The 15,183-nt window shown below is 39.8% G+C and overlaps 1 protein-coding gene across 2 annotated transcripts in view; it reads left to right on the forward strand.

Moving 5' to 3' along the window:
• Nucleotides 1-15,183, forward strand: part of LOC136883437 (fatty acid synthase) — an 844,467-nt gene that overhangs the window by 607,560 nt on the left and 221,724 nt on the right. For both annotated transcript variants that reach the window (XM_068229660.1, XM_068229661.1), the window contains one exon: nucleotides 3,895-4,074. In XM_068229660.1, the coding sequence (XP_068085761.1) occupies nucleotides 3,895-4,074 (180 nt within the window). The remainder of the gene's footprint in view (nucleotides 1-3,894; nucleotides 4,075-15,183) is intronic.

The following is a 15,183-nucleotide window of genomic DNA, read 5'->3' on the forward strand; positions in this document are numbered from 1 at the left end:
CTGTTTCCAGTCAGTTGACCAGGTCAGGAATGGAATGAATGAAGCCCCCATCTAGCAATGAGGATAGGAATTGTGCCGACTGCCGAAGCCTGTCGCACTCCTCTGGGCAATGATTAGAGCCCCGTGCAGATATACAGAATAATATCTCAATTTGCACCCGCAGATATTGTAAATATTGAACTATATTACACCAAAGGTATTGAAATGGATATATCTGTTAACATAGTACAATAGGCCTGACACCTGGCACCAGACCCGCTACTGTGACAGGTTTATGGGGAATTTCCTTTTGCGACAACTACCCACATATTGAGAGGTTCTCTTTCGGAACATTCGTTCCTTCATACGTAGACTTTCACGACCATTAAATGACATTATGATAATTATTTGGGGATATTAGGTCGTGTAATAATAAATAAATACCAGCTGACGCGTTTCAATCCTGCGACCAGGATCGTCTTCAGAGCAACAACAAAGCAAAATGGCTACGGTCTCTCCATAGTAACCAGACTCAAGATAGAGAGACCCTGTTAGAAATATAGTTCATTCCAGGGCCTCCAGAGTCACGGAGAAAGATGTTAGCGAGTTAACTATGGAGGGTAGCCATGATCTACTCAGTATATAGCCGTCACCTTTGTTAAAATTATTCGGGCCTTTAGCAATTTCAATCGCCTCACGAATGATTCTGGGAATAAAATGTTTCTCTTTACAAATGACAGAAGTTGCATCAAAAATTATTTGATGGTCATTATGTATGGCATGTTCTGCCACAGCAGACTTCTCTGGCTGGCAAAGACGTAAGTGCCTACGATGTTCTTTAACCCTTGTTGCTACTTTCCTACATGTTTGGCCGACATAAACCTTCCTTCCACTAATTGTTGTTAGGAGCCAATTACACTTAGGTTAGATTTACGGCTTTATGGTCTCAAGGCTCTTTATACATCACCCTCCTCCCATTTCAGTGTCAAAGGTCGCCTAACCACAAGCAAAAATAAGAGGATACCTGAGTGAAAATCAATAAACTTCATTATTTAGAAATTATCAGCAAAATAATCCGCACTGTCATACAGTTTGTATCCGCCAAACTAACTTCATGGATATCCACGCAGGGCTCGAGCAATGATTAATGACTGACAGATGAAATGAAATGATATTGGAGAGTGCTGCTGGAATGAAAGATGACAGGGAAAACTGGAGTGTCTGGAGAAAAACCTGTCCTACCTCTGCTTTGTCCAGCACAAATCTCTCATGGAGTGACCGCGATTTGAACTATAGAACCCAACGGCAAGAGGCTGGCGTGCTGCCAGCTGAGGCATGGAGGCTTTGTCATATGATTAATATTTTATAATTATCATCATCATCGTCATGATCATCGTGGAACTCTCTTCTTATCCTACATCCCCCACAACAAGACCAAACATCTGTCGAAATGGTCCTGTAGTGAGTGTCGATGCCTGTCTTCATGGTGAAGCTGTGAATGAGAGACAAGGTTGTCAGGGGGTTGAGAAGAAAGGAATGCAGTGAGAGGTGAGAGCCCATCAATATGAAGATGTGGAGATTTTCCTCCTTCTTTTGTGTTTCAATGCTTGTCCTTGTGTTGTCTTTCTGTTGCTCCCTCTTTCCACCCTGATCTGTCATTCTGTTTGTCCTATTATGAGTTCCTTTTCATGTTCCTATTTTCCTGCAAATGACTTGATATCTTCACTGTCTGTAAGGCTGACCAGGACAGTAAACCACAGTTCTGAATGTACTCATCTTGTTTTTCTTCTCCCGACTCTGTGACTCTAAATGTATGTCAGCGAAAAGCCTGAATTCACCAAGCTCGATAGCTGCAGTTGCTTAATTGCGGCCAGTATCCAGTATTCTGGAGATAGTGGGTTCGAACCCCACTTTCGGCAGCCCCAAAAATGGTTTTCTGTGGTTTCCCACTTTCACACCAGGCAAATGCTGGGGCTGTACCTTAATTAAGGCCACAGCCTCTTCCTTTCCACTTCTAGCTCCTTCCTGTCCCATCGTCGCAATAAGACCTGTCTGTCTTGGTGCGACGTAAAGCAACTTGCAAAAAGCCTAAATCCAAGTCTTCTTAAGTTACTTTTTTTCCTTTTGATCTCATTGTCATCATCATCGTGATCTAGCACAGCTCCCAGCCACTTGCCAGGTCTGTATGGAATGTGAGTCGCTCCATCATTATCTATCATTTCACTAAGTCTCCATCAACGGTCTGTTCCAGCAACACAACCCTTTGTACTCTTCAGTCATCTGTCTCTCGATCTTCCCCTTGACCTCTTTCCGCCCCTTCTTTCTTGTCATTCTCCTGGATATCCTTGAGTCCTCCGTTCATCAGACATGTCCATACCACTTTAGTTTTCATTTCTCTATTCTCTCTTGCAAAGATTCCTCTTTCAGAAGTTCTCTCACATTCTCATGTCTCAGTCTCTCATTTTTTGTATCCACCGTTCTGCTTCTCAAATATTTATTTCACTCACCTGCCTTTAGCAGAACCATTATGAACCAGAAAACTGTCCATGTTGGAAAATTTTCCTGGTCTCGTGAATTATGGTTTAATATTCATGTAAATTTACCTGTATTTAGCAGAACCTGTCTGGCGCGGAAACGAAAGGAAATTTTGGGACTATAATAGAGAAACATAAATAAATTTCCTTCCTAACCCTTTCTAGTACGTGGATTTTGAATGTATCTAAGATGGCCAAGATAGCATTCGGCTAGGAAATGAAATCGGACTATTGGTTGTAAGGCGGCAACTTTATCTGTTGACTATGACATGGATATTCCATGTGGTTTGAGCATCCTTTACTATAAGAATGCGGAAATACAAAACCTTGTGGTAGGAAACTTACAGACTTCCTTCGTCCCTTATCTAATTTTGTTGCAATGTGAGCGTAACCCTATGAGTCGTTGACTAACGAAACACGGGAATTTAGGAGGGTGGGGACACTACTTGCTTAACAGTTTTTGTAGAAAGGTCACAGATTTAGTGAGCTTACAGTTAGCAATCACGGAACTTTGTGCTGCTGTTAGAGTGTAATTTTAAATGTGATAGAAGGAAAAAAATGCATGGTTTTAGATTTGAACACAAAAATTGTCTGTTAAGCAGATCGTAGCAAAGTTTAAGATTGGAAAAACACAAGTCTACTACATCCTTAAGAAAAAGGTGGAATGAAATGAAAGATTGGTTACAGGGAAGCGGAGCAGTGAAACGAAAACTCAGAGTAACTGGGAATGAGGAAATAAACAAAATTGTTTGAGAATGGTTTGATAGTGTCAGAGCAAGAAATTTGCCCATATCAGGGAAAATGCTAAGGCACCATGAAAGAGAAGTTGCAGGAAGTACAGCTCGGCAACCATCCTCTACAGGTTTTCTGTGATTTCGCATTTTCACATTAGGCAATTGTTGGGGCTGTACCTTAATCAAGGCCATGTCCACTATCTTCCCAATCGTAGCCTTTTGCCATCCTACCAACATCAAAATCCTTCGGTGTGTTTGTGTAGCTTTAAACCTCTAGCAAAACAAAAATCAGAGTTATCGTATTGTGAAGTTCAAACCACTGATGGTGGTTCCTCGTCTAGAATAATCTTCTTTGCTCATTTCCCTTGTTTCCCTTTTACCTTTTATCAGTCGTATCAGCTTGCATTTGTCAGTTATGAAGACATGATGAAATAGTTTGCTTTCTTGCATTTTCCCAGCTGAAGGGAGTACGTCTTTCTTCTACTTCTACTTTTCCAACACCTGTGGGGTTGCAGGTGTGAATTGTATCACACATGTGGATATTGCCCTGTTTGATGGCAGGATGCCCTTCCTGATGCCAACCCTATGTGGAGGGAAAACTTCCATTGAAACTGTAGTAAGTGTTCAATTGCTCTTCTATGTTTCAGGTTCTATATGCCTTCCTCGTGCGTGGACGCATCAAGAGAGGCGAATCTGTACTCATTCATTCCGGTACTGGTGGAATTGGACTGTCAGCCATCAATGTAGCCCTGCATTATGGACTGACTATCTTTACTACAGTTGGAACTAAAGAGAAAAGGGAATACATTAGGGAACATTTCCCTGAGGTAAGTAGGAACATTTTGATAATGTTTTAGTGATAAAAGCAAAGCCGAGCAAAGCCATGCAGGTCATGAAGGTAAAGGCTTCTACTATCCATAATGGAAAGGAACAAGCAAGTGAAAATCAAGTCATATATATATATGAAGGAATATAAAAAGTGGCACATGACAGCAAAAACACAGTGACAGGTCAGAGTGAGAAGAGGGAGAAATAGAAAGAAAACATGAAAGGATGAGGACAATCTCCACATCTTCGTACACTGCCACCTTCAAATACCATATATAGCAAATATTCCCTACATTCCCCCTCCCCCCTCTGGAATTCAGCTAAGAAAAACTGGAATGCGCACATTATTTGAAATAAGGTTGGTACTGCTTCTCTTTGAACAATGAGCCCTTGCACTATAAGTTTGGTAGGCAACCTGCTGATCAGAATTTTCATGTGGTTTGCTTAACTTCCCCTGATTCGAATAGTTTTTCCTGTGTTGTTACGGATGTACTGTCATGGATGGAGTGAGTTGGCCATGCGGTTAGGGTCGCACAGCTGTGAGCTTGCTTTCGGGAGATAGTGGGTTCGAATCCCGCTGTTGGCAGCCCTGAAGATGGTTTTCCGTGGTTTCCCATTTTCACACCAGTCAAATACTGAGGCTGTACCTTAATTAAGGTCAAAGCTCCTACTTTCCCTTTCCCTTCTTTCCATTGCCAAAACCTTTGATGTGTTAATGAGACTTTAAACAAGTAACCGGAGAAAAAAAAAGCCTGTGTCATGGGCCACACAGTATGATGCCAGACAATGCTATTCACTTAATGGAACTGAGGATAATATTCTATGGGAAGATGGCGATGAGGTGATTCTTTCACTAGTGATGATGATGATGATGATGATGATGATGATGATGATGATGATGATGATGAAATGGATGATGAATGGAAGCATGGGAGCATGCAATTACTGTACTGACTTTAATATTTTATGCACACATTAACATTAAATTGAAAAAAAAACTCTACATCACTACTTTTTTGCTATTATCCCGGATGCTTTGCAACAGCATGTGAAGATTATGACACTTCCTTAAAACAATTGTACATTTTATTCAGTTTTGGAGTACATAATTGTCTATACATTAAGAGTTTATTAAAAACAGTTTTGGCAAATTCATCCATTGTACTGGACCATTTTGCTTCATTTCTGATTTATTCTCTCCAGGATTACCTGCCAGTGAATCATGAGACATTGATAGGTCTCTACGTACAGCCAACTTTGAGTAATCATAAAATCGAATCATTAAATGATCACTCCAGTAATTTCAGGCAAAGGCTTACCCTAACCCACAAAACATTCTAGGTTGCTAAGCAACTAACACTTTAATTAATATTAAGATACTATGATGACTGGATTACAGGAAGTGACACTGTTTTTCCACAATGGTTTTGAGGAGATGTTCTGGCGTTTTTCTTCTTCACCAATGTCAGTTCAGATTTTCCTATGGCAGATGACAACAGAGGCTCCACTGATGCAAGTGCTGTTTTTTAATAGATATTGTGCGATAAGCACATTAATTTTAAAGGATATTTTATTTCTGAATCTGCTGAAAATTTTCCTTAGCCCACTGCTTTGCGTGTGTAGAACAAAATTATGGGGAACAATACAGTATCAGTAGAGCAAGGCTGTGTAATACATAATGTGGAGTACTTCTGAGTCAAGTCTGCACAATGGCCTGCATGAAATGCATTTAAGAAAGTGATCTGATTTAAGGTTTTCTTTAATTGAAATGTGGCCTAAAATTTAGGTGTTCATCTAGCAGGACTATCAGATACAAAAGTTGATCTTCTAGTTTGATTTCCTGTCTATTCATCATGTGTTTCGGCTACATCAGATTTCTTCTTCATGTGACAACCATAGACTTGATTTTCAGTGGATTCCATTCTCTTCTGAATGAGAGAGCATAGGAAGTGGTGAAAAATAAAAAGAGCATGGCAAGTATGAAATGGGGATAAAATGGAAGAAAGTATCAGGAAAAGAAGGTATAAGAAAGCCGTAAGTGAAGAAAGGAAGAAAAACTGTTAAGGCTTTACACGAGAATTGGAAGGAAATGTGCAGAACAGTAAAAGGATGCTCTATGAACTTGTGAGGTGGAAGAGAAAAGATAAGAGTCTACACAAAGCAGGCAAAGACAGGAGATAGGGATCTGCGCTCTGATGGCCTTCACTTAAACCGCAGTGGTATGTATAAGTTAGGAAATTTGTTTGGAAGGGTAATAGGGAGGTACATTCAGGGAAACAGGGTGGCCTAGGGAGCAGTGATAAGGGAACAGGGAACTGGAAATCAAGTGGAGATGACATAAAATTGTTAGTGTTGAACTGTAGAAGTATTGTAAAGAAAGGAATAGAATTAAGTAATTTAATAGATATATATTTACCAGATATTGTAATAGGAGTTGAATCATGGCTGAGAAATGATATAATGGATGCAGAAATCTTCTCACGGCACTGGAGTGTGTATCGTAGAGATAGGATAGGAATGATGGGAAGGGGAGTATTCATTCTGGTGAAAGAAGAATTTGTAAGCTACGAAAAAGTTAAAGATGAGACACATGAAATTCTAGGTGTAAGGCTCATTTCTAAAGATAATAGGCAACTTGATATATTTGGAGTGTACGGATCGAGAAAGGGTAGCACTGATGCGGATTCGGAATTATTTGATAGGATAGTCGGCTATGTGGGAAACGACGTGGAAAGAAATGTGATTGTAGCGGGAGATCTGAATTTGCCAGATGTAAATTGGGAAGGAAATGCGAACGACAGGAAGCATGACCAACAAATGGCAAATAAGTTAATATGGGAAGGACAGCTGATTCAGAAAGTGATGGAACCAACCAGAGGGAAAAATATCCTGGATGTCGTGCTGATAAAACCAGATGAGCTCTATAGGGAAACTGAAGTAATAGATGGTATTAGTGATCATGAAGCTGTTTTTGTGGTAGTTAAAAATAAATGTGATAGAAAGGAAGGTCTTAAAAGTAGGACTGTTAGGCAGTACCATATGGCTGATAAAGCAGGCATGAGGCAGTTTCTAAAAAGTAATTATGATCGGTGGAAAACGGTAAATAAAAATGTAAACAGACTCTGGGATGGGTTTAAAGAAATTGTTGAGGAATGCGAAAACAGGTTTGTTCCTTTAAGGGTGATAAGGAATGGTAAAGACCCACCTTATTATAATAGAGAAATAAAGAGACTAAGAAGGAGGTGCAGACTGGAAAGAAATAGAGTTAGAAATGGCTGTGGAAGTAAGGAGAAATTGAAGGAACTTACTAGAAAATTGAATCTAGCAAAGAAGGCAGCTAAGGATAACATGATGGCAAGCATAATTGGCAGTCATACGAATTTTAGTGAAAAATGGAAGGGTATGTATAGGTATTTTAAGGCAGAAACAGGTTCCAAGAAGGACATTCCAGGAATAATTAATGAACAAGGGGAGTGTGTATGTGAGGATCTTCAAAAGGCAGAAGTATTCAGTCAGCAGTATGTAAAGATTGTTGGTTACAAGGAAAATGTCGAGATAGAGGAGGAGACTAAGGCCGGTGAAGTATTAAAATTTACATATGATAACAATGACATTTACAATAAGATACAAAAGTTGAAAACTAGAAAAGCGGCTGGAATTGATCAGATTTCTGGGGATATACTAAAGACGGGCTGGGATATAGTACCATATCTGAAGTACTTATTTGATTATTGTTTGGTCAAAGGAGCTATACCAGATGAATGGAGAGTTGCTATTGTAGCCCCTGTGTATAAAGGAACGGGTGATACACATAAAGCTGAAAATTACAGGCCAGTAAGTTTGACATGCATTGTATGTAAGCTTTGGGAAGGCATTCTTTCTGATTATATTAGACATGTTTGTGAACTTAATAACTGGTTCGATAGAAGGCAGTTCGGTTTTAGGAAAGGTTATTCCACTGAAGCTCAAATTGTAGGATTCCAGCAAGATATAGCAGATGTCATGGATTCTGGTGGTCAAATGGACTGTATCGCGATTGACCTGTCTAAAGCATTTGATAGGGTGGTTCATGGGAGACTACTGGCAAAAATGAGTGCAATAGGACTAGACAAAAGAGTGACTGAATGGGTTGCTATATTTCTAGAAAATAGATCTCAGAGAATTAGAGTAGGTGAAGCTTTTTCTGACCCTTTAATAATTAAGAGGGGAATTCCTCAAGGCAATATTATCGGACCTCTATGTTTTCTTATATATATAAATGATATGAGTAAAGGAGTGGAATCGGAGGTAGGCTTTTTGCGGATGATGTTATTCTCTATAGAGTAATAAATAATTTACAAGATTCTGAGCAACTGCAACGCGACCTCGATAATGTTGTGAGATGGACAGCAGGCAATGGTATGTTGTTAAACGGGGTTAAAAGTCAGGTTGTGAGTTTCACAAATAGAAAAAGTCCTCTCAGTTTTAATTACTGCGTTGATGGGGTGAAAGTTCCTGTTGGGCATCATTGTAAGTATCTAGGTGTTAATATAAGGAAAGACCTTCATTGGGGTAATCACATAAATGGGATTGTAAATAAAGGGTACAGATCTCTGCACATGGTTATGAGGGTGTTTAGGGGTTGTAGTAAGGATGTAAAGGAGAGGGCATATAAGTCTCTGGTAAGACCCCAACTAGAGTATGGTTCCAGTGTATGGGACCCTCACCAGGATTACCTGATTCAAGAATTGGAAAAAATCCAAAGAAAAGCAGCTCAATTTGTTCTGGACGATTTCCGACAAAAGAGTAGCATTACAAAAATGTTGCATAGTTTGGGTTGGGAAGAATTGAGAGAAAGAAGAAGAGCTGCTCAACTAAGTGGTATGTTCTGAGCTGTCAGCGGAGAGATGGCGTGGGATGACATTAGTAGATGAATAAGTTTGAGTGGCGTTTATAAAAGTAGGAAAGATCACAATATGAAGATAAAGTTGGAATTCAAGAGGACAAACTTTGGCAAATATTCATTTATAGGAAGGGGAGTTAAGGATTGGAATAACTTACCAAGGGAGACGTTTAATAAATTTCCAATTTCTTTGAAATAACTTAGGAAAAGGCTAGGAAAACAACAGATAGGGAATCTGCCACCTGGGCGACTGCCCTAAATGCAGATCAGCATTGATTGATTGATTGACAAAAGGGAAGAAAGGAGAGATAATAACACAACAAGAGCAGATGAGGAATAGATTGAAGGATTACTTTGATGAACTCCTGGATGTGAGAAGGGGTGAAGACGATACAGTATTAGTAGACTGTGAGGAGACACAATCCAAGAATCACAATGGAAGAGGTAGAAACTGCTGTCAAACAAATGAAAATAGGAAAAGCAGTGGAGTGGATGAAGTGTGTGTCGAAATGATAAAAGCATTATGATCTGCTGGTCTACTATACCTGTATAGGTTAGATGTACACTGACTGAGCAAATGTCATGGGATAGCAGAGCACTGATGCGCAGGTGTGTTGTCTGCACACCACACGCCCCCTGTGCCAGCGGCAGTTGTATAGGAGACCTTGTGAGCTGTGGCTGTGCTTGTGACAGGTGTAACATGGAACGTCGTCGTGAGCTGACATCGTTCGAACGGGGTATGGTGGTCGGTGCCCGATGGATGGGAAGTGCGCTTTCGGAAGTGGTGCGGGAATTCGGCTTTACACGATCATATCAGATGTAAGGCTTTTCAGGCGTTTGCTCTATTAACCAGCGTTTCGTCTTAGGTCTGACACTAGACTCGTCAGAGTGGGATGTGTCAGACCCTACCCACTGACGCTGGGTGTATGCAGGTGAAGAGAAAAGGGTAGGGTCTGACACATCCTACTCTGAAGAGTCTAGTGTCAGACCTAAGATGAAACGCTGGTTAATAGAGCAAACGCCTGAAAAGCCTTACATCTGATATGTTTTTGACATGCTCTATTGGTGAAAAATATCTAATTCCCTCCATGGGAATTTAGAATTTTTCATTTACACGATCAGTCGTGTCCAGAGTGTATCGTGAATGGTTGAATACGGGTGTCACCATCCTCAACAGACGAACGACCGGCTGTCCAGCCACCCTCGATGACCATGACCGGCGACATCTGAGACGGATTGTCAATAGTGACAGACGAGTAACCGTGCAACAAATCACGACTCAATTCAACACAGGCCGTGCTAGACACGTCTCCCGGTGGACAATCCATAGGAACATGGGTTCTATGGGGTTTGGGAGCCGGTGCCGCACACGGGTGCCACTGTTAACCCAACGTCATCGGGCACAACGACGCGCATTTGTCGCCAGTCACCAGGGATGGACACTGGAACAATGGCGTAACGCGATATGGGCGGACGAATCACGATTTCAACTGCACCATGCCGATGGGAGGCACCGTGTATGGCGCAGACCACATGAAGCGATGGATTCCGCCTGCCTCGAAGGTGTAGTCCAGGGCGCTGGTGTCTCTGTTATGGTCTGGAGTGCAAAAATCGGTACCAAATAACTGTAGTAAATGAGTAATAATACCTACATTTAAGAAAAGCGACAGAAAGATATATGATTATTATCGAGTAATCGCACTCATATTTCAGGTAGCTAAAGTAGGGTACTAGAAAAGAGAGTGAGAAGAAAGGTGGAAGGATAATTAAAAGAAGATCAATATGGCTTTTAAAATGGAAGATAAACACTAGACTCACATCATCAGCATGAGCAGTTAATGGAAAAACATAGAAAATATGGAAGAGATATGGTGAAGACATTCCATGATTTAGAACAGGCCTATGATAGTGTTCCCAGAGCAGATGTATGGAAAATAATGCAATAGTAAGGATTTGAAAAACAAATACAGTGAAACCTCATTAGTGTGTTTTTTGTTAACACATTTTTCCGCTTAGCACATCATAAATTCAAAGTCTTAATTCTCTCGTATTAAATCTATATAAAAATACCGCACTTATTGTGTCACGAATTTTCGCTGTTACTGCTTAGTACAATCAGATTTTTTCTAGCCCTGAAAACGTTATTTGTCATCCCTTGAGAAAAAAAAACGTGATTTACAACTCGGGTAAGAGCTGTCGCCTCAGTTGCATGATTTTTGAAAAAGTGTCCCTATTTGTGCTTGTATTTCACATTACATTCAGAAGGTAGAAATTTATTTTGTGTTGAGTGGTACAGTGAAATTTTGTCGTGTGATATGGTAACCTATATCTGGATTAGGAATACAATTGTGTGAAATTGACTAGCGTGGTGCATATTTGTCTTGTGATAGCCTAGTTATGGATACAGAAAGTCGTGAAATTCCTTCCTAATGAAGACAAAATTAAAATCTTTCAGGAAGTGGACTGGCATCCACATCTTCAAGCGTGCAGAGGTCACGAATATTGATCTCGCACCTTCGAGTTTCAACTCGATCATTCAACTTGGTCAAAATTGGGGTCAAAGTCAATCCTCCTAATTCCTCCCAGTTGCACATGGTCAAGTGTGACCTCCAATTCATCGTCTAAGAATGTTTAATAACCTACTGCTCCGAAATTAAAGGCTTCTATTAACATTTGTTTTTGAAAGATTGTGATCTGCACTAATGCTTGGATATTTTTATTGGCCCCCGTCCATGTTGTCATGTTTATTGTTTGGTGTTTTTCACACCTTTCAGTGCACTTGTTATTTTATAAACTTCTGCAGAAAGGGTTTTCATATTTGTTCTCCTGTGCTTTTCACACCTTTTAATACTTTCCTCTCATCTTTAGAAATGGTGGATATAGTTTTCACTGTACCCGTGGATACACGTCATAAAATGCCCTAATGTCTAAAAAATTCATATCTATAGAGCATCCAGAGTTAAGAAAAGACTACAGGCCTTATGGGCCTGCTGCCTTCCACTGTTGCCATACTCGCTCACTCACCGCGGCTCGGACACTGCTTGTGAAATACAGTGATGACATAAAATTATACATCGCTTGGTACAGCTGTTGCAAGACTAATAATAACATAAATGCCAGATTATCTCCAGTCATTAATGAAATTACAGTCATGAAATTTCGTTTTGCCATAACGTTTCCAAGGATAATAGCCCACTGACTGTAACATTCGAAATAGAGTAAGAGTTTGAACATGCAGGGATGCGGACAACATGCATGTCCAGAAACCGAAATGATTGTCTTGTTTCTTATATCTGAGAAAGTTTCATGATCGTTGTTGCTTTACGGGAGCCCCCAGAAACATTTTATTATTAAGGCAAATACTGTGTGGTTACAACACAGGAAGCTGACGGCGAGATATCTCTATCTCGGTGATGTATCCTTCAGGTCATTTCAGATAAATTTACTCATAAGTGACAACAGATGCAAGGGCTTCATGTTTATCACAAAATACGATAACTTAAATATTCTTCCGCAACATAAAATACAGAATGCTGAATGACCTATTCGTATGATTTCTTAAAATCAGGTAGTTTGGGGTTGCTGTTTACGGAACTGATGATTGTGTTCAGAGTTGGCGGTTCATCTCAAAAACAGAATTCATGAACAGTGCGCTGTATTCCACTTCTGACAAAATCATCGTATTTAATGAGTCTGGAATTACTGCGTTTTGACTCTTTCCTTTCCCGCTTCTTGCTGGGACTCTGGAGTGGCCCTTCGCTGGCTTCCTTCCTTATTTTGAAGACAGAAGACCTCGAAATTCCTAAAAACTTCACGGCTTTATCTACTACCCAGTTTACACTTCGTCCTGGATGCTTTGTTTTCAAATATGAAAAATAATTAAGCACCATTTGCCATTCCTTTCTCCTGACAAATTCACTACTTCTCCTTTTCACATGTTCAGCTATAATTTAAATGTATTACTCGCTGATCGATTATATGAAATACTAAACAGACATAAACAATACACGATACACACAACCAAAAGCAATGCAATACACGGAAAATGAAACACAATATACTGTATTTATAACAAAACACTATGCGCCCCAGGAAGACGATCACTTCACTCTGCCGGATATCTCCCTTACATAAGCAATCACTGTAATGAGTGACACACACAAAAAGGGAAACATGCCGCACTGACCTCACCAATGATGATTCGCAGTGGTTAAGCTGAGTTATTACACGTGTTGACTACTGTACACACTTCCGCACTACACGCTGAAATGTGGCGCGCAATGCGACAAGCATGGCCGGCTGTTCCGTGTACTGAACCACATATACGATATTTAGAAGGATAAACTCAAAGATATCAAAATGATTTTACGTCTTCTTCAGTATTGTATGGCACAACCAATGCTTGTTTCATAAGAAAAATTATACATTTTGTTAGGAATTCATTATAATTTTTATATACATGTAGAACTAAAGTGGGTAACACCAATAGAAGTAAAAGCCCATAAGGCCTGTAGTCTTTTCTTAACGCTGGATGCTCTATAGTGTTCCCACATCCCTGTTGGATAGTTTTTATTTGTATATTCAGTAGTATGTTTTCTCGCTTAACACGTTCATTTTTGTTGTCCCCTGCAGAAACGTCTTAACGAGGTTTTACTCCAACTGAATATTTGTAAGCAATGTACAAAAATTGTTGCAGCAGTGTCCAGACACATGTAGGGAAGACGGAGTGGTTTTGGAGTGAAATTGTGCTATGACATGGAAGTGTGCTGTCACCATTGGTATTCATAATGGTAATGGATGAAGAAGACAAAGGAAAAATACAAGGACAGGGAGCTGACGGTAATGCTGTTTGCAGATGATGTTGCGATGTGGGGAGCAAACAAAGAGGAACTAGTACTGAGCAGGTTGGCCATGCGGTTAGGGGTGCACAGCTGTGAGCTTGCATTTGGGAAATGTGGGCTCGAATGCCACTGTCGGCAGCCCAAAGATGGTTTTCCATGGTTTCCCATTTTCAAACCAGGCAAATACTGGAGCTGTACCTTAATTAAGGCCACAGCTGCTTCCTTCTGACTCTTAGCCCTTTCATATCCCATTTCCATCATAAGACCCATCTGTTGATGCATCCACAAAGATGCACACAAAATGCTTTCAGTTGGTACATTTATTTATTTCACCTTAACTTCACGTAAACATACACATAACCTAATCAACTGCTGTCACAAATAAAATACACACATCAAACAGCCATTTTTAACAATGGCCTATCACAGCACTTGGAGGTTGCAACCTTGAAACAGTTGACTGGTGACTAGCATGTCTGCCTAAACACAGCACGAGGTCACAAGTATACTCCTGTTAAACCATAACTCCTACTCAACAAAAACTCTCTCCACCATGAAGACCACCTGCTTATATATGTGCCTGGCCAGGCTTCTAGAAAGTTATATTTTTTGTAAGTTCTAGAGTGCTTAAGGCCCAGATATAATGTACAGAATATTCTACAGAGTTTTCGTCTACCTAGTACCATCCTGGATATTACAATGTGTTACACAATTCTGTAGCAGATTACATATCATATACAGGTAATAATAAATTATATAATATTACTTACAGGTTCTTACATTAACTAAACTCATATAAATATCTATATACATCAAATGTTTCATGACATAACCTCACAAATAATGCAATTGTAAACTAATTATGATACTAATAAGTGGATGTACATCACAAGTAATAATAATAATAATAATAATAATAATAATAATAATGATAATAATAATAATAAAATCGTAAATAATAATAATTCAAGCTCGATACTTGCATTATTACCCGTGGGTTAAAGAACATTGTTTTCAAGTTATGTCAGTATATTACACTTGCTTCACTGTGTCGGTGCGAAGTAAAGCAAATAGTAAAATACGAGAGGAAGCACAAGGACAACTCGGCATATTGAGTGAGATTATTGAAAATTATGGAATGAGAATCAGCATGAAAAAGAGTAAGATAATGGTGTTGACTAGAGGAGAAGGGGAAGGGAAAGGAACTATAAAAATTAGGGGTCAAAACCTTGAAATTGTGGAGAGCTTCAAGAACTTGGGAAGCGATCTGATGCAGGATGCAGGGCTGGACATGGAGATGAAGTAAAAGGATTCAACAGGGAAATGCAGTCTACCTGAGTGTGAGAAACCTGGTGTGGAGAAAGGAATTACAGTGGTGATGTTGA

The sequence above is a fragment of the Anabrus simplex genome, chromosome 11 (assembly GCF_040414725.1).
Source record: "Anabrus simplex isolate iqAnaSimp1 chromosome 11, ASM4041472v1, whole genome shotgun sequence".
Lineage (NCBI taxonomy): Eukaryota > Metazoa > Arthropoda > Insecta > Orthoptera > Tettigoniidae > Anabrus > Anabrus simplex.